A 19,920-nucleotide genomic window follows, 5' to 3' on the forward strand; every position below is an offset into this window, starting at 1 on the left:
CTTTCTTGGATTTCCACGAGCAGGACGGATGCTGGACTGAGCCTGGAATAAGTGAGGCTCATGGCATGAGACAAGCCTCTCGCAGGCACTGTTTGTCTATGACTGAAAGCCACGGGTGAGCGGTTTAAATGCTGAGCTGTGAATAACGGGTGACTGAGGTCTCACTCAGAGAGGCCGACTATGACAGTGGCAAACACTAAACTTAACAGACTTCTAATATCTCATGGATTTTGACTTACAGGAACCTCGTTAAGCAGAACAAAAATAACCTCAGCAAACTAGATAACCTGACTGAGGAAGGCTGCCTTCCTAAGCACAGTAGGCAAAGGCAGGGAGAAGGAAGTACACCCATTTATCTGAAATATCTATAAACATGGACCAGCACTCATCTCTGTGTTCTTCTTATGCCAGACTGACAGCTTCCTTTTGCATTTTAACTGGAAACTGGATCAAAGCACGCTGGGGAAAAAATAAACACAATGGGGGTGATCGTACAAGGCTTTTTAGAGCCTAGGTGACGACGTGAATTCATAAACGAGGCCCAAATAACAAATCGAAAACACCCCCCCAAAAAAAGAGAGACTTTTAATTTGCTTTCTGTTTTCTCCCGTCACGCGCCCATGAATCACCTACGCAGCCAGAGGTGCCTCGAACACGCGCCAGCGAGCCTCTGAGGCCTAACAGCATTTCTTACTGCTGTTTATAAGGTGAAAACAAACGGCAGCTGCATTAAAAGTTTAAAAAAAAAAACCAAAACCAAAACTAAAAAAAAAAAAAAAAAAAATTTCAACTTCCCCACCTCGACCTGGAGACCTTCCCAAGCCCCTCACCCGCCCCAGTAACTACCACACGGCCGGCGGACGCGGCTGCGGAGGATAAAAGCCGTTGGGGGCAGCGGTTGGGGTCGTTACCTCAGCCGCCTCGCGCAGGTGGGTGAGGGGTGGCCGAGAACGGCCTCCGCCGGGCGGGTCCTGTGAGGCGGCGCAGCGCCCGCCTTCGCGGGCGCTGCGCCGCCTCACAGGACCCGCCCGTCCCCAGCCCCTCCTAACCGCTCTGGCCCGCTCTCAGCCTCATCTCCCCTTCCCTCCGCAGCGCCATGCGGCTCTCTGCTTGTGCCGTGGTGCTCTTGGGGCTCCTGGGGGTCCTGCGCCATGGCGGTGCCTCAGGTGAGTGCGTGTGCGGGGAAGGGGGACTGTGGGCCGTGGCCGCCATTAGGCGGCCGGAGGGCCGGTGGAGCTCGGCTTGTACCGGGGGGAGGGTGGGTTTTTTGGCCGGGTCGACATCTAGCAGGATGGAGGGGAAGGGGCTTGTTGCGAGGAGGGCCTGCGGAGCCTTTTCGGGGGTGTCCCAGGCGGCGGCGGGGAGACCTGCTGCTGTCTCGAGGGTTGAGCAGGAGTGAAGATCAAAGCGAAGATGCAGCTGTCAGCTGAGCTGCAGAGGAGTCTTATATATTCATGGTTATCTTAATCTTTGATGTGGGCAAGGAGAACCCATTTCCACCCCCCCCCCCTTTATTTTTTCCATTTTCTTACAGCTTAATTGCTATGAACGCCATCATTTTAACTCTTGCATGGATCTGCTGGACTTTTTTACCACACTGTTGCAGGGATATGGTACAGGCTGATGAGTCTGGTGTAGTGTTGTATTCTTTCTAAGGAAACAAGGTGGCATTCACTACCTATGAGTTTATATGAGAAAGGGAACAAGGTTAATAGCGGGGTTTTTTTTTTTTTACCACATACAGGTAGTTATGGGTTCCCAGCACCCTGCGAATTGTGTATTGAAAACCGCTGTCCCTGTAAAATTAAGGAAATGAGCGAAATCCCCTAGAATTTGGAGCTTTGTTCCTAAAATTACTTGTTGGCCATGCTGATGTAATCTGACTTTATTTGGCATAGGCTTTTTTTTTGTAATTCCCTTGTGTTCCTGCATGTGACTAAAATAGGTGTTCAGAGGTAAGTGTACTATAATGAGTATAGCTCGTGAAGATTTAACAGCTGCTTACTTTTTTCTGGTTAAACTGTTATCTGTTCAAATAAAGGAAAAAATAATCAGTTTCCTTTCAGAGATAATTCAGAGATAAGCAAGCAGTCCCTTATGTTAGGGCTGATGTAAGCCTCCTCTTCTTAGTTTTTCTTTATTTTTAAACTTGCCTCTAATGAAGCTTAATTGTCCAAAAGAGAAATCTGCTCTTGGGATACTTTGCAAGGCTGCAGGACAGGGTTTGGAATCAGTCTCAAGTGTGGAAGTGTTCTCCTCCAACTTCTTCCCTCCCTGCCCCAGTCTCATGCCCAAAATCTTAGTGGAGAGCCAAGAGTTCCCTGCTTCTTGCAGGCCCTAGAAGCTTAGGCTTGGCACCTGATGGTGGCAAGCAGGTCTGAGAAAGAAGGCTCAGTGTACTTAGCCTTTAATATTTATATTAAAAGATGCTGACAATTAGTTTGTCTTCCGGACTTGATTGAAAATGGGTCATGTGTTGAGTCATTTTTTTTTTTTTACGGCATGTAAAAAGGCAGAATGAATATGGGACTAAGCTAACTGCTTTGCCTTGAAGAAGCCTGTTGCTGTATTTCCTTGCAGAATGCAGGGTGGAGCGGGGAAAGTATTTTCCTCATGAAAAGCTAATAAGCTGTGTAATTTGTGTACCAATGTCTAGCTGATCATTAGGCCCTTTAAACAAGGACACTTGCTTAATGGTTCACTTATTTGAAATTGTCTTGTGGTTATTCAGTCTTGGACACCCAGGTTTGCAGGGATGGGCTCTGCTATCTCCTAATACTAGAAGATCCTGCTTCATTTTAAAAGTGCTCATAAGTAGAATCTGTGCATATTGCCTATCTGGGGTTCTGATGGGCTGCAGCTCTTCAAATGTAGTGTTTGTGCAGAAGTGTTTTATATATCATGTTTGCTACCTTCCAGGGAGCTCCACCTTCATGAAGTAGGAGTGCAACTGGCCTTGTTTGCTACATCCAAACGAGGTGGTTTAGTGTTGGAAAAACTAAAGCGAATTTATAGTGTAATCAGGATTGAGCAGTGCCCTTCGTGTAAAGGGAGGTTATCTGGATGAACTTGGTTTGTGCTAGCTGTTTAGTCTATGCAGAGACAAATTTTAAAATAAGAGGTTCACACAAAGCTATTCAGCTGTCTGAATGTATTGGACAGCTGGTCACTTGCATCTTGAAGCATTATTGCCCAGATGCGCAAGTGACATCTTAATCAACAGTGCCAGCAATGTGACTGAGGCCAGGTCTTGCGTGTTCTGGCTGATAATCAAAGTGGATTAGTAAAACTGTAAGCAGGTGAGATGGGTACTTCTTCCCTCACTTTTCAGACTGTAGAAGACCTCACGACCTCTAACTTGGTGAACAGAGTAGTCTTCTGGGATGGGAGTGGTGCAGTTGGTGACAAGCCACATTCTGTGGCACTGTCTGCTTTAAGCATCCAACTGTGCTCTAAGCATGAGTCTCAGTACACAAGCAATTAAAGTTTAGAAGCTTTCATAAATCTTGCTTCATCTGGCGGTGGGCGATGTCTTTATTTGGGGTTTTACTAGTGTGGGAAGACAGAGACCTCGTAGCGGGACTCTGCTATGCATCCATGTATGCATGGCCTTACAGGTCTGATATAATATGGCTGCTGGCTTTATTCTCTTAAGTAACTGTATACTTGTGTTTTCCCTACTCAAACTAGTTTTCAGTCTGAGCTTGCATTTCATCACCATTAAATGTCTTCATGTGACTACTTGTTGACATACCCCCTATGCTGGAAGGTGGTTCTTACCTCTTAAAGCTTACATAAGGTTATTCTGCATATCCACTGTTAGTTGGTTGGCACAGAGTAGAAATGTGTTTTCTCTGACTGTAGAGAGCCCCTTTGTCTGAGGCAAGCATAATGTTTGAGCATGGCTGTGTAGGTAAAGACTTTTCCTGTATGGGCAGCAATGGCATTTCTTCAGTTGTGTTTCTTAATGGAAATTGGACTGCTAGGTGTCATCAAGAACCTAGTATGGTTAACTGCTTATTGGTGACAGGGAATGACACTTGACTATTAGAGCTGGAAATGTGGTTTACTTAGTGTCAAATGAACTGAGAGCTTGGCACTGAATCAGCAGAATGGAAATGGTTCAAGCTGGCTGTTGCTTGTTGGGGAAAGTGCATGTCACAGGGAAGGGATAATAAATGCTGAGCCTCTGTAGAGTTGATTACCTTGTTGCTTAGAGTTAGGAATAAGGACTTTTGATATCAGAAGAGCTCTGAGAGGTTCAATTCCTTTGCTGTCTTTACTGGTTTTGCCCTTCATGTGGGAGAAAAGACACAGTGTGGAGTGACGGAGTGGACTGTTATCCACCTCTGTTCATCAGTTCTTCTATATGCTGGACTATCTGTGCTCCTGTTCTAGTATTGGTACCAGTATACTGAGTAATACATGCTCAATATGCCATCTTTGCTCTGCTCTTGCTCAGTTTCAGCAATGCTGACTTCCTTTAAGTATGTTTTCAGTTGATAATCTCTGTAATAGTGAGGGTTCCTCTCTTGTATCTAACCCAAAACTACTCTGACATGCGGTGACCATCATACTTCTCCCTATAAGGTGAGGAAGAGGGGATAGCCTGGCATCTTACAGGGTGTTTCCAGACCTTCGCTGTTTGAAGCAAGTGAAGCAATAAAAAAGCTGGGATGCCTGGATTTTCTTCCTGGCTCTGTTGCTGACTTGCTGGGTCAACTACCTCACTTCTGTGGTGGTGTTATCTTTGCTGCACGTGCTGCTGAACCTGCAGTCCTATTTGGTGTGCTACCTTCAGTGAGATCAAGCTTGCCCAAAGAAGCAGCTTGCATGCTGTGGTCAGTACTACGTGTTCATGGAGGTCTCAGTATCTGTCCTTCAAAGCATCTTTGACAACACTGAACTCTGTATGGCTTAGGTAGTCTAATGCCTGTCTGAGAACTTGCGATAGCAATAGACCTGATAAATTGTGAGTTGGTTAATTTGTCTTGCTCTCCACGCTCTGTTTCTGCCTCAGAGCACCACCAGTGTCTTTTTCAAGTAACAGAAAAAGAGAAAGCTGGAAAGGTGCTGTTGTCTGGGGCCATGTAGCAATTGCTCTTCCAGCAAACTTCTTAGAAGGTTCTGCTGCTCTGCAGTGCTTGTGAACTCTCCTGTTAGTCATCTTTCAAGCCTGGCTAGAAGTGTGGTTCAAGGAGCCTGTGAATAACAAGCTGAAAAAATACTTGTCTGATGGATGTAGCATTCTTGTTCTTCACCCTGAATCTATGCTCTCCTGTCCAGACTTTGGTTTAAAATGTATGTCACATGCACTGTTTTAGGAGCAATTATGCAAACAGTAAAACAATGTAGAACACCATGCCTTAATTTACCACGCTAATTAAACTTGAGAGAGTGTCTCTGACATTTAGAGTCTCATGATCATGTTGAAGTAGTGGCTGCATGTCTTGCTGACGAATCTGTTCTTATTTATGCAGAGGCCTCCGGGTATGAGTACAGAGTGGAGGTGAGAAACAAGACAGAGCAATGCAGGTTTTTTTTCCCCTTGGTGTAGAGCATAGAGAGGATGTATATAGTTTCAGCTTTTCCTTAAAAGAACATCTAAGTGTGAACATCTTGCAGTTCAGGAAACTGTGCTGAAGCTCTTAAAGATCAAAGAAAAATATTTTTCTTGCATTCTAAGCTTTCACTCCAAATTTCTGAGTGCATAGATGTATATTCTGTGCCTTTTGAATGCTTTTCTTCAGCATTCATACTGCTAGTTGCATGTCTGGTAGAACTTAAGAACTAAGGAGGAAAGAGGTCTTGTGAAGGGGAGGATATCTGAATGCTGCACAAGGGACTCTGTCAGAAACTGAACAATACACAAAGCTTTTTTGTAGCTCTAGTTTTACATTAATTACTGTTTGAAAACTTGGAGTAGAAACTTTTTCTACCTTAACACAGACTGCAGATGATGGGACAGAAAAATGGAGAATCTTTTTTTTCCTCCTAGGTGGTTTATGATCCCCACAGTTCAGCTGGGATTTTATTGGTGATGCAGTACTGGTATCAATTGAATTTTGGGGGTGAGCATGTAAGGGTTGAACTTAGCAAGATGAGATGAGTTAGACTTTTCCTCTGCTTTCTTCCTCTGCTGTGAGGTGAGTGGAGGAGTCATGAAGGTAGGAGCTCACCTCTGTTTACATATCATCAAGAGGCAAAGAAACTGGCCAAAGATGCCAATTCTTGGCAGGAGACAGTGGAAAATAACAGGAAAGGAGTTAGAGTACTGGGTACAGTTTCAGATGAGAAGACTGTATCCCTTCCTTTTTTGGATGGGAAACCACCTGGGTCATCAGCAACAGTGTATATGGGATGGTACTGTTGATTGTGCTTCTGTTGGAGTTCTTGACAGTATCAACTCTTTACACTAGAAGAGGCAACTTTATTGAGGAAGTACTGTGTATGTGTTTAGGCTTGATAAGTTTTAGGTCTGCTGGGCTGCTGTGTGTGCACACAGGGGAATTCAGGGAAAAACCTGAAAGGCATTGTACGTGCTCTGCAAGCATCTAGTCTGCCTGCTAACCACCAAAAAAAGAGAATCTTGTGGCTTCTGTACAGCTGCTTCTCTTTCCTCCCTTGACATTGCCTGTCCCTCAAGAGCCCAGCACAGGGAGAAACCAGGCTTTCTTGCAGGACTTGAATGACAAGCCAAAGCTGATTCTCAAAGAACTTTACATTGTAGGTCATGTGGTTCTCTTTAAATTTAAATGACAGTGGATCATGGGGTTATCCTCATCGTAAGAAGAAATGGTCTTGGTTGTATCTGGGAAAAATTAGTCAGATTTTTAGATATAGAAATGAGTGTCCAACAGTCATAATAATTAAGAATAGTGTGGGAGCAAAAGACATGTGAAATAGCTGAGAGTGGGTAAGTATACATATGTAAACTACAGATTTGACTCTTATAGAAGTAGACTCCAACTCCCATGGTCCATGGGAATTCACCCAGGAAGTCTAACAGGTATTGTGCAAGTTGGCTGGCTAATACAAGCATATTTGCCTGTATTTGCCAAAGAGTAAGTAGTCCTCAGTATCCTCTCTATTTACTCTACTGAATGTTGCTTGCTGTTGATTGTATTAGCTGGTCAGGTGCAGCTAGTGTCTGTTGCTGATGAGCTCAGCTGTAACAAATACTGAGCTCCTGGCAGGAAGTCCTGCCCCCTGTGCTTAGGTGAGTGCCAGGCTGCAAGGTGGGTTTTCTAGCTGTATCTGTTCTGTAGGTATAGCTCTGTGTATAGTAGCCTCTGAAACCTTAATACAGATTACAGGATGAGAGTAGCATAAAACAACATCTTGCTCTGTTCCCAGCTGACTAATATTGGGCTACTGGAAGCTTCCAGGCTCCTGTTGGTAATTGCTTCCCTCTGGACAAAAAAAAAAGTGTCTTCCTTTTTTTGTAATGCAGGTCTTCTTGAGCTCTCCTTGGGAAAATTCAGAAATGTGCTACTTAACCAGACCAATCCCGTGGAAGCTGTAATCAGGAACATTGCAAGCAATGTGACTGTCGTTATTTTTCAAGTACATGCCCAGCAAAGCGATGTGGTGATATCCTTTGATAAGGTACGGTAAGAGTGTCACTTCCGTTCTTAAGTGCTACTTTTCTTTCAACAAAGGAGTTGGATCTAGTACATGTAGGAATATAGAACTGAGGCTATATAAATAATATGAATATCTTACCTGTGTGGCGCTCGGACAGTATTATTTGAGCTTCAGAAATCCTTTCTTGTACTTATGTCATAGCTGCTATTTTGGAGGACTGAATGCTAAAGGAATTTCAGAGCTGGCTTGAAAATGTTTCAAGGCTCTTTGTTCTTTGTGGGAGTGGTGCTTTTGACATGTGACTGCTGACTACTATCCATCAGCTTGTCAAATTAAAAACAGATTAATGATAAGTATTTGCCAGATACATTATACACTAAACATGATCACTTTGGGATGTTTAGTTGTCTGCTGTTTATGTGGCTTGGATCTAGCCACTAAAGATATGATGTCTTGTCACCCTAGCTCCTTGTCCTGAATCTAATTCTCCTTGGGTGGCATATGAAGAAATTCCTCCATAGTACTCCAGTGAAGGCTGCTACTTCTAGCCAACAGTATAAGCATTCCTACTGCTATACACTAGCCTCAGTTTGTCCCATCATTACTAGGATGCAATCTAAAATACGGAATTTTTTTTATGGTGCTGTGAGGTTCTAAGTGGTATTTGAGCAGAACATAGACTAAGCTGAAGGTAGTAGATGGAGATCTGACAGCTGCCATCCAATTTTCCACTCCCCATCAGTATTTTCCAAATGAGAATATACTGAGTGCCAGGAAGTATCCTGGGAAGCTTAGGAGATGAATAACCTGTAATACAAGTCACTTAGCACAGTCATCTTTGTACTGGTGAAATAGCCAGGATTACAGGGCTAAGGCATTACTGTTACACCTGTTCAGTCTTTGATTACCACTGGTAGAATCTTCTGCTGTCAATTCAGACCTTCTTTGCATTTGTGGGCCTTACCAGGCCAAGGACAGCAATGTGTAAATATGGCTATACTGCTTTTAGGGTTGGCCTGCCTCTAGAAATATGAAGCTGAGCCAGACCTTAAAGTCTGCCAGGTCCAAAGTGCTTCCTTACAGTGTTGCCTCAGATGACTGTGGCCTTCTTGGACAAAAGCACATTTTCCGTGCTGAAAAATAGATTTGACTGCAGGTCAATTGGTTGTTCCAGCCGTGTGAGTGTGATACTGCCATTGCTGCCTGATCTTTCCTCAGGACCCCTGGTTCTGAAAGGGATGGTGCTGGTGGGTGTTGGGTCAGTAGCTGACCTGGCCCCAGGCACTTGTCTGGTATGGCTAGTGTTAAGCCAGCTGTCATAGTCATCTCCATTCTGGTGGAGATAGTGAGCTGCTTCTGCACTTTGGTTCCCAGAGTGCTCTTTAGTGCCATCTCAGAACTTTTTGTGAGGGCCATTCCAGTCCTTTTACACCTTTACTAGTCAATCTATTGCTGTGCAGCAGTAGACTTCAACTAGCCAGTTTCTCTGCAACTTACTCGTGATTATTAACTCTTTAGTAGTCTCAAACTTATCACTTGCGTTTTTGAGCCTGAGCTAGGCAGTGTGTGATGTCAGAGGCCACTCCCTCTTTTCCAGCTCCTTTTTTCCATCTTCCTTTTTTACCAGCTAGCTAAGGGCTGAATGCCTCATCTGTGGCAACTGGCACTGAAATGTGTGCCCTACAGGTTTGTGGCAGGAGTGTGACTCCTGCGCAATACATCAAGCTGTGTAAAAATCTTCTCAACAAGAAGTGCTTGTTTATATAATTTGTTTCTGTCCAGAATCCATCTGTGAACAGCTCAGGAACTGGAGTAGACAAAGGACTGGTTTCCATCCTTCAGCCTCAGCAGAGCGTATGTACATGGTACCTTCGGTCACTGGATGCTAGCCAGGTGCTGAGCACAGCTATCTCTATTCCCTATATGGAGAAAGGTATGTTCTTATTACTTGTTAAGGGATACCAGCTCTGCTTATTACAAGTTAACTATGAAATGAAGTGTTGACCTTTCAGAGGTGGTATTCTTACATGGTGCAAACATGATGGAGATGCCAGAAATTCTTTTGAAACGGGCTGAAAACATTTAGTATCACTGCTGAATTGAGAGTTGTGTATAGGATATACTTTATGGTCTTGTCACGACTTCAGCCTTAGAGTAGAAACGTGATGTGCATGTGTATCAGGACCTATCTTAGACTGCAGTGAAACCACTTGTGTTGTCTGCAGGACTAGAACTGACAATTTTATGTGCTCAGCAAGCAGACTATGCCTGCAAATCCATCATGAAAAAAGTTCTAAGACCTCAGTAATGAATGTATAAGGGGGAAGTAAAAACTACTACAGTTATCTTTTCTGTGTCCTAGATCCTATTCCTGGAGGCTGCAATATAGAATTTGACTTGGAAGTGGATCCAAATATTTACCTAGACTATACAGTGGTTGATACACACATCAAGTTTGCCCCTGCAAACTTGGGATATACCAGGTGTGTGAAAAACTTCAGTGCACTGAGCAAGACTTTCTTTGTCCTGTATTTCATCAGGATCATAAAACAAGATTCTGCTGAAAAGGCTGACCGTCCAGCTGCTGGCAGAAATCATGTTTGCTGCAACAAACTAAGAAGTAAATGAGGAAAAGGAGGAGGGGGGAGAGGTAATACATGAGAGAGATAAAAGTTGAGAGTTGCATCTTGTGGGAGAGGTTATGCAACTTCAGATGTGCAAGCAGTCAGCAAATACTGGATCTTCCCATTCCTCATAATGACTTAATCTGTTTGAGGAGCAGTTGTGTATTATAGCCAGTTTCATTTCTTTACTGGTACTGAAGCATGATAGTGACCTAGAGTTTTGTTTAACATTGAGACTTCAAGTTATAAGGCATTATTTCCTGAATGGTGCCTGGTGTCACAGATGATAGACAGGGAACGGGGAAGACTATGTTCAGAGCTGCATACATAGCATGCATGGAAAAACGAACAGTGATGTTGTGATCTTTGGTTGTTGTGACCTCTTGGAATTCTTGTGCTGGTTCCTTATGACAACTCATAGGAAGCCTCTGTAAATGTAAAGGCAGGTACCAGCACAGACACTACCTGCATCAGGGTGGTTCTGCATAATACTGCTGTAGTCTGTGTTCACAAACATATACAGTCTAGTTTTTAATTAGTTGCTGGTGTTAACTTCTAAAAAGTAGAAGCCAAATCCTGCCAACTCAGACAGGTAACTTCTGAAAACTAATGTTAAGATCTGGGGGCTTGTGCTGGGCACGTAGTTGATCTCTTTTTAATTGTAGAGGAGCAAACCCACCATCCTGCGATTCAGGGACTGGTCAGAACTCCAGATGGCGACTGCACTATGATGTCTACCAGTACTTCTTACCAGAGAACAATCTTTCTGAAATGGTACTCATGAGCCACATACGGAAGATGTCTGAGGTGCAAAGTATCAAAGCCAATGGCATTAAAGTAAGTCTGAAGCTCTGGTGTACCAGGCATGTGGCAGTGGCACTATCTTATGTTTTCTCCTCCCCTGTGCTTATCTTCCTTGAGTGGTGACATAAGCAAGCTACTGATGCTTCAGGCTTTTTGCTTGTATCTGGGATTTCTGGCTAGGACGTATACAGTGATGCATGCAAAATGGCAACCATTCTCTCTTGGGATAGAGGTGGCTAGTTAGCACAGCCTGAAATGTGGTAGAATTGAGACTTCTTGCAATGGACTCTGATATTAGGTAGATGTTAGTGACTGGTCTAGGAGATGTTTCTATGTCTTGTACCCTTTTCTCAATAAACAAGCTCTTATTGCAGTGTCTTCCTGCTTGCTGAATACTGCTTTACCCACAGTGCTCCTTCAGTGATGTTGAAGCCAGCTTGCCTATAGCTATACTGCCACTGAGTGCCTGTAAATCCAGAAGTAGAGCCACTTCTGACAAAGATGGATAGTCTCCTATGATGCCTGGTAGATGCTGGGGTCTGGCATCCTCAGATGCTGAGGATTGAGCAGGGAATGCAAGGAAGAGAGGAGGGGGGAGAATATAGTGGAACTAGACTAGAGATGGTTGCCATTTGGAGTGGCATAAAGACATCTGATATGCAAGAACAAACACTTGCTGCATGTTTACCTACCCTCCAGCGAAGAGATTGGAGGGGACGGAGTGGGGAGAATCTCAGAGGCCGTGACCTGCCTGGCCTTGCTAGGGAGTAGAATGGCAGTCTTGCCTGCTTCAGGGGCCAGACCTGGGTTAGTAGACTGGCAGGGAACCTGAACTGTGCCCTCAAATGGGGAGGAGCAAAACGTATGAGTGGGAGAATCTTCTTCCCTGTCAGAATACATAGTGATGCTGGAGGAAGTGGAGTCTGTCCTGTGAGCCTTTGATGCTTCAGTTGGTAATACTGAGAGGGTTCAGAATAGGAGAGCTCGTGCCTGGAGTTCTTGCTGATCATCTTCCTTGAGCTGCTGAGTATTGCCTCAGCTGCATGGACACATCAACATGCCATCAGTAACAGTGACAAGCAGTTCCTTGCAACTAAAAATATTTTTTACTATTCCAGATGCTTACACTGACAACTGATGACAAGACCAATGTCTACTTTTCCTCGCTTCCTGGACAAGGTGTGATCTACAATGTCATAGTATGGGATCCTCTTTGGAATACTTCTGCTGCATACGTACCTGTGCATACATATGCCTGCAGCTTTGCTGACCTAGTGGATAACTGCTCTTCTCTCAGTAAGTTGGGACTTGTATGTCCTTGCCAACTCATCTCAAGCTTGTTGTGCTCAAATGTGCTGAATGGTGCTTGTAAGATTTAGTTTTTTCTTTTAAAAGTGTGAAGGAGCTCTTCGTTTTACACTGGATATATTTTGTTACTTTATGATGGAGTCTACTTCTTGATTGAAGAGAAATTCTAGAATGATGAAATAAGACTAAGGAGAACTATTAACAATTGAAGGTTTAACTTAATGGAGGTTTAATATGTGGCTTGCAAATATATAGCTCTCAACTCTGTAGTGCCACTCTAGCTTTTTCAATTTTAACTGGATACATAATCTTAACTCACTTTAGGACTGTAGGATGCTGCATGTGAAACTAAGTTAATAAAACATGAACTAGAGTAGGGTCCAGCCAGATTTTTCTAACTGTGCTGGCGCTAATGGAGTTGGCAACCTACAAATATTTTGAAAGGAGATAGTCACCTAAAATAAGCATAAAGGTAATGTCAGCAATAGTGGAATGACTACAAAGTCATGTTACTTTGTACAAAGTTATATAATGATAGAATTTGAGCAGAAAAAGAGCAAAGCTGTTGCTCCCATTATGACTGCGGAAAGGACAAGAATAATGGGTAGAATATGGTTCATAAAGTAAGATTTTTCTCATGATTGTTTTCTTATCGCATACTGTAACACAAGTAACTGTTGTCAAACTCAGTGTTGTCTTATGCCAACATGAGACAAATTATCTAGGCTAAACCTCTCCTCGAATTCAGAGAACTAGGAAAATGTGGTTTACTTTTTCAAATAGCTTAAATACCAGTAAGAATCTTGTCTGGGAGACAGAGGTGAGCCATACTGGGATGCCGATGGTCCTTTCTGTTGCACGGAAAATATATTAAAGGGAGATTATGGTGAAGGCTGCAGTGATAAAGACTATACCTGCTGCCTGGGTCACTAATCCTATAACACTGATTTTTATAGATGATTAGATGTCCCTTTTTTAAAGCTGAGCAGAGAATTTTCAGGTAAAGCTGTATCTGCTTTATAAACAGCAAGTTACAGCTGCTTAACTAATTGTTACAGAAACTTCAGTCTTCTGAATAAGGAGGAAGCTCTTGATTTCTTAATCAGTCTGGAACTACTTCAATGTTCTGTTGGAGATCCTATCAAGATAACTGTTAGTTCAGGCATTGCAGATCTGCTCACATGGTGTGTCTGAAGGAGTGGCAGCTATTAAGTTATCAGCGTACTCAGTGACAGCAACCTGACCTTGCTTTGGTCTCATTGTTGGGACTACTAAGTGGAATGCTCTAGTAACCCTTTCTTCTTGTAGGCAAACTGTCTACCAAAGTATTCTTCACTGCTCTTGCTGTTCTTGGTCTCTTCACTTGCTTTTTTGGACACAGATTCTGGAAAACAGGTACTGAATGTTTTGGGTTTTTTTTTCTCTTCTCATAAGTCTGGTTGGAATTTCATAAATGTAACTTGCTGTAATGTAGAATGGTGGTGTTATTACTAAGATTCACTTGATAGTGATTACGTGCCAATTAGGTCCACTGCTTTGCTTTTACAGGATTCGAGCTTTTAAGTGCAAAGCAAGAAGCTTCTGGTATGCAAAGAATAGAAATGTAGAACTAGGGTGCATGCTGGGCAATATAGATATAAATATGTAATTTTTTGACTATTTGAAGTGCTTGAGGACACCCCTTTCCAGACCAAAGTGTTGTCTGGCTTTCCTTTTGTGCTTATTGGCCAGTGAGCTGGTATGTTCCTTCCCTGTTGTAATGTGAAGATGTACTGAAGTGGGCTTGGTCTTAAGTGATATGACAGCACACTAAATATTTTTTCCTTCTTCCCTAGACTTATTCTTCATGGGCTTCATATTCGCAGCTGCCTTCTTCTTTGTATTCATTACGAGGGTAACTGGCCTTGGTTATGATGGTGAGTAGATGTGTCAGGATACTCAATCCTCTTCCCAAAGTATTGTTGTTGTGAATCCCTTAAGTAATATCTCAGTTGTGCTCGTTGCTGGCCAGCCTTAGAAAGGATAGGAGGATGATACCTGGGTACTTGAACTGAGCTCTGATTACCATAATTGAATATGCAACAGTAACTGTTGCTTCCAGCATCAAATAGTGATGCAGAATTAATAGCTGCAACTATAAAAGACAAATTTAAGTATCTATCCAAGGAAGATACAGGTTTTTAGAAACTCTGGAAATTTGCAACATACTTCCTTCCTACTTCTTTCATAATGTGTGGACCTCAGTTTCAGATCAAATGCAGATTTCATCTGTAAAATGGAAGTGGAAGGTCTGCACCCTGCTTGTTAGACTAGCAAGAATTAGTTCCGTTTGTCCTACCTCATAGTTAGTTACTTTTTTTGATACATGTGCATTAGCTGTTGCAACCATAACTGCCCTGGGAACTCAAGGTACTAATGTACTTAGTAGCAAAACTTTAATTCCAGCCCTATGCCACTCTTTCAGTAGCACATCCTCAGTTGCAGACTGGAGTCTAAATGAAATGCATGAAGCAAATACTGATACTCTTGTTTGGCTTTTTTCAGAAAGTTTTCATTAGGTAACAATCAAGCATGTAAGTAAAGCTGCTTGAATATGTTATTGCAGTAACTGAAGTTTTCAGAGTGTTGGAATTTCCCCTTTTCTTTTTCAGTGCGTCTTATTTTGACAGCAGTAGCTGGAATTATTGGAGGGCTTTTCCTGGTTGCAAGCTGGTGGAGATTTGGCTCTGTGCTACTCTGTATGTTTATTATTGGACTTGTGCTGGGATTTCTCTTTTCATCGATGGTCTTCTTTACTCCACTAGGTATGCACTGAAATACTCTGCTGCAAAGTGCTGGCTATTGTGTGATGTGTTCCTGCTGTATTACAGGGACACTGCAAGGCTCTAAGATGAATGCCACTATCTGGTTTGTCTTAGTGTGGTGCTGAACTTTCCCTTTCCAGTGTTGGGAGGAATAGAGATGTACCTGAAGTCTTCTTTCAGGTGTGCTGTAATTAAAAGTACTTAGGGAATCTGCACTGGTGGGAAAAGGAAACTGCTTATTCTGCAGAGAACTTGCTGAGGCTCTTCCTACCTAAGCTGCACGCCATCTTAGCAGTCTGTAACACCAGCTCTGCTCCAGGCATACATTTGCTGTCTGTCTTGTTCTCTATCCAGAACAAGTCACAGTAGAAAATCTGTAGTCTAACTTGGAGGCTTCAGGCATAAAGGCATCATGGATTAAGAGGAGCTCTTGCTGTTACTTTTTTGCCATACTACAGTGCAAGGCTCTGGGAGCACTGAGTCAAACCTGCATTTGCAGCTGGATTGACGTCATCAGGGTCTTTAGAATGACTTTCAGAGAAACAATAGACAACTTGCTTAAAAGCAAGCAAGGCTGCTGAGCTGGAATCCCTCTGGGACATCAGAGCATCAGCCACGCTGCTTCCTCTATTGTAATTTTAAATCTCAAAACTCTTCTACTTAAGATCCCTTGGTGGGACAGTTTTTCATTCTCCAGTCATCTGTGTTTGACTCAAGCCACAATTCTGTGGTAATCCATGCAGCCCCTGGTTGCTCTTCATTAAAGTAAAACAGCAACTCAGCTGGGGGTCGGCTTGTCCCCTCTGTTTAATTGACAAGCCTTAGAAAGCAGGGGGAGCAAAGTAGTGTTTGAGTGACTTAATTAGTCTTCCTAAAGCCAGAAGAGTTTGTTGCCTTGTGTTGTTGTAATGGCTGCGCTTGCATGATACTCTAGGGTCAAACTTGCATAGATGCAGGTTTATAGATTATAAACCTATATAGGCAACAAAATGGCTTATTATTGGGCAGAAGTACTCTGGTACTTTTCATTCTTACCAGATGAGTAATGTAGATCTCAAAAAAAAAAAAAAAAATCTTTGTTTCATGGACAAGATCTGCTGTACCAACTTAGAGTACAGGACCTATACTCAACTAGGACAGTCTTCTTCTATTCTTGTTTTTGAGTAACTGTGTTACAATGCATCTTAAACAATCAGCATTTGAGCTCAAAAGCTAAGCTTTTCAACACTGTACTGCAGATTCTGAATGTACAGAATCTTTGGGGGGAAAAAAGCTCACCCCCAACCACTTGCAAAAACCAAAATGTTTTACTAATAGTGAACTACATGTGGAATGTGGTGTCTTTGCAGGAGACTACAGGGTCTTCCGTGACGATGTGGTGTTCTGGGTGACCTTTTCTTCTGTAGCCTTGATGATTCCAGTGCTTTTTGTTGGGTGTCCAAGAATTGTAAGTAATCTGCACTGTCACCTCAGAAGGAGGGAGGAAGGGGTGTCAGACTTCTTAATACCAAATGTAGTCCTGTGGGATGTGTACAGAAAACTTAACACAGCTTCATGAAGCTCAGCACAGGACCAGCTCTAAGGAGTTCCTGTTCAGCCCTACTTGTGCTAAATGGTCCATAAGCAAAGGAATGACTTTTTGCAATGTTGCACATAGCATCCACTAACACTTGCATTTAGTCGACTTCTGCTGTCTTAACAGGATGTCTGGATAACAGGTGTATGCAGCCAATTTCTTGTAGAACAACTGATACAAAATACTGCCTTAAGGAGGTGAGGAATAAAGAGTGTTTATCAGTCTCCTAAAGCTGTGTTTTTTCTCCCCCTCTAGCTGAACATACTGGCCTCTGGAATAGTAGGCTCTTACACAGTGATCCTAGCTATTGCTTGTTATGTCTACACAAGTCTTGCTTACATCACCTTAGACCTACTCAGAAGGATCCTCAATGATTACTTCAGCAGAGCTTACACCAATGTGCCTTTTCAAACAAATGGTGAGTACTGCTCTTAAGACTTTTTTAAAGAAAAACTACTGCCTCTGTGGTTCCATTGTGAACAGTGAGTGAGGGTAGGAAGGGATGAAAGGAGAACACAGCAAGTACAGTGTGAGATTTAACATCCAGATGATAAGTTCTGGTCCTCCAAAAGAAATACTGTGTAGACTCCAAAGGCACCAACCTTGCAGCAGGTGTTATGTGACAGAGGCCGTTGTGAAAGGTGCTTCTCAGGCTGGGACTGCCACCTCACTGATGAGTTTGCAGAGTGGGCAGTCAAAAGACCTAATACGGTGACTGAACTGACTCATCTCAACTCCACATGTGTTCTTGCATTTGCATGGAATTACTCTAGGCATGTGAGGATGCAGAGGTGATACTTCATTCCTTTCTGTTGCTAAACTTGTTCAGTGTTTGTGCTTGGGAAAGGAAGGAATGTTCTGCTTTGATATAGGAATCTGTCTCTTTTCTCTTTTTCAGACTTCATTATCCTGTCAGTGTGGACAATGCTGGCCCTCAGCGGAGTAACTGTGCAGCTTCGCCGAGAGAGAAGTGAAGTGCCCTTCCCACCGCACCCCTATCTCACCTGGAAGCGTGAAAGGGAGCGCAGAAGCACCAATGTCTTAGATCCTAGCCATCATATCCCTCCCCTAAGAGAGAGGATCCATAACAAGCTACTGCATATCAAAGAGGTGTTTCAGAAAGAGCAGCCAGCTGGGGAGAGAACTCCGTTGCTTTTGTAACCTGCCAAATAACTGGTGGGAACAGAGAGGAAGAATCTAGGAATGGCGAGATGAGCGATCACCAGCAAACCAGCCAGTGGTGCAGGATTTACCACTGCCAATTTGTCCTGCATAATAAGAGGATCGTATTTGCCCAACCTGGAGAAAAAATTATCTGTCTGGTACACTACATGCTGTTTTGTGACTTTCCTCAATGGCCCACTCTGCCTGCTATAACATGCATATGTCTAGCTGCAGAATCTTGTACTAATGGTCAAGTACAGGTATTTATCTTGTGGTGATCTAGTTTGATGTTTAGGTATGTGAAGTATAAAACAGCCCTTAGAAAGCAACCTGTATAATGCTGGTTCTTCCCTCGCAGTGTGGAAACCACTGCTGAAATATTGCCTGACTCGCTCCTGAAGGTGAGCAGTCTGTCAAATTGCAAAGGATGAGAGATAAGGACCATACATGGAAGGAGCTCTTCTAGCAGGATCTTGAAGTATCACCTTCTAATATAGGTACCAAATGTGTGGCTGCAGACACAATTGTTTCCAAGAAGTATTACTGAACCTTGCAAGATAAACTAAGTGACTTGAATTTAAACTGCACTGAATTAACTGTTGTAAGTGTGCACACTGGGGCTCGGGAAGTGGACCTGATCTGAGACAAGACAACTTTCTCCCTTGCTTTCGGATGGTTCTGTAGCAAGCTGGTCATCTGGTCTCTGTGCAGAGATGACTGCTAAGAGAACACAAGGTTTGCCTCCTTGTTTGCTTTCTGAACAGCCTATGTCTTGTTTCTGCTCTGGTATAATCTCTTTTTTGATGGTGCTGTCATAAAAGAAAAAACTAAATAAGCTCTTTCTAGCCAATGGCAGTTTTCTTTCCTGGAATTGGTTGAAACACTGACTATTTTTATTTTTAATCAACATATCTTTTAATTTTGCCTTTAAAGGGTGAAAACAGCATCCAGCTAGCAAAATACTGACCAGGATCCTTGCTGACTGAATGTGTTCTTTACCAATTTGGATTGCATCTGCCCAAAACAGAATGTGGTATAAAAAAAACAGATAAGGGACTGGCTCTTGTGTTCAGTGGAGGATCGTGATCTCGTGTGGTGGCTTTCTTCATTTCCTTAAAAACAAAACAAACAGCCATTTTCAAAATGCAAACTGGAGCATTGTGGTTGTGGCTCACATAAATGCACAAGCAGTCCTGAGGCTGTCCTTGGTTTTACCTGCCCTTGCCCCCCATGCCCAATCCTGGTCTTAACATCCAGTGTTGTTGTGGTGATCTGTCATGCATTAAATGATGGTTGAAGCCTTGCATCCTGTATCTTGATACAGGTTGTGGTGGCTCTTCCTTATTTTTCTGTCTTTGCACCTTTAGTGTGGGCAGCAAAGTGCGTAGTCCTTCCTGTCTGAAGGTGAATGGCTGTTCTGCTGCCTGAATGGAACCACCATGAGTGAATACCCTCGTGGTGGAAACTTAAGTTCTCAGCCACCACTTCAAATTCTTGGTAGTAAGTATGTAAGAAACAACTCTTTGTAGGGAAAGTGGCAAAAGAACTTTATCTGAGAACTTAGTTGAAAGTTAAACCACCCTGGCAATACAGAGGAATTAATGACTTTAAAATGACTCTACTTACTGGCCATTTTTCTTTAAGGAGTGAAAGCTTAATGACATAGTATCTGAGGTGACTGAGCTCATCGGATGTTTAGAGAGACAAATCACATGATTGCTTGGAGCTGGAACATCTGCCTCAAACAGCAGAGCAAGGCTGAAATCCTGTGATTCGGGTCTTGCTTCACTGTGCTGTTCTATGGCACATAGGGATAAATGAGGAGCTTTTTTCCCCTGGCCTCTGGCAGACTGATGCTCACTGACTGCCCTTACCACACTCATACTGAGCATGTCTTTTGCCGTATTTGATGGCAAGTAGCAAACGCTTATTTGGTATACAAATGCTCTTAAACATGTTTACCTTGGTTTTTTATAACTGCTGTGATTAACATTGTGGAAGAAACAAGTTTAACTCTAATTTTCTATATCTTTTATAATAAAGATGTCTTTTG

General features: G+C 42.9%; 1 protein-coding gene across 2 annotated transcripts; it reads left to right on the top strand.

The window, feature by feature from the left end:
- The first annotated feature begins 1,086 nt into the window (after positions 1-1,086).
- On the top strand, positions 1,087-19,920 carry TM7SF3 (transmembrane 7 superfamily member 3). 2 transcript variants are annotated; one of them, XR_007768010.1, is made up of 13 exons: positions 1,087-1,166; positions 7,454-7,608; positions 9,370-9,520; positions 9,950-10,070; positions 10,877-11,048; positions 12,134-12,311; positions 13,632-13,718; positions 14,159-14,239; positions 14,975-15,127; positions 16,477-16,574; positions 16,959-17,121; positions 17,602-18,602; positions 18,801-19,920. XR_007768010.1 is itself a non-coding variant. In XM_050914265.1 (12 exons), exons 1-12 carry the CDS (start codon positions 1,097-1,099, stop codon positions 17,862-17,864), a joined length of 1,692 nt encoding a protein of 563 aa, XP_050770222.1. In that variant the 5' UTR covers positions 1,087-1,096; the 3' UTR covers positions 17,865-19,920. The 2 variants fall into 2 exon arrangements, 1 of the variants encoding a protein (XP_050770222.1); XM_050914265.1 differs by having other exon boundaries at positions 17,602-19,920.

Source organism: Gymnogyps californianus, chromosome 1, assembly GCF_018139145.2.
Source record: "Gymnogyps californianus isolate 813 chromosome 1, ASM1813914v2, whole genome shotgun sequence".
Lineage (NCBI taxonomy): Eukaryota > Metazoa > Chordata > Aves > Accipitriformes > Cathartidae > Gymnogyps > Gymnogyps californianus.

What these genes read in the sequence shown, in the direction of transcription:
- TM7SF3 (XM_050914265.1), top strand. Translation starts at nt 1,097, where the DNA reads ATGCGGCTCTCTGCTTGTGCCGTGGTGCTCTTGGGGCTCCTGGGGGTC. An exon ending in GCGCCATGGCGGTGCCTCAG is followed by an intron (nt 1,167 to 7,453) that starts GTGAGTGCGTGT and finishes TTTGTAATGCAG; the next exon opens with GTCTTCTTGAGCTCTCCTTG. An exon ending in TCAAAGCCAATGGCATTAAA is followed by an intron (nt 11,049 to 12,133) that starts GTAAGTCTGAAG and finishes TTACTATTCCAG; the next exon opens with ATGCTTACACTGACAACTGA.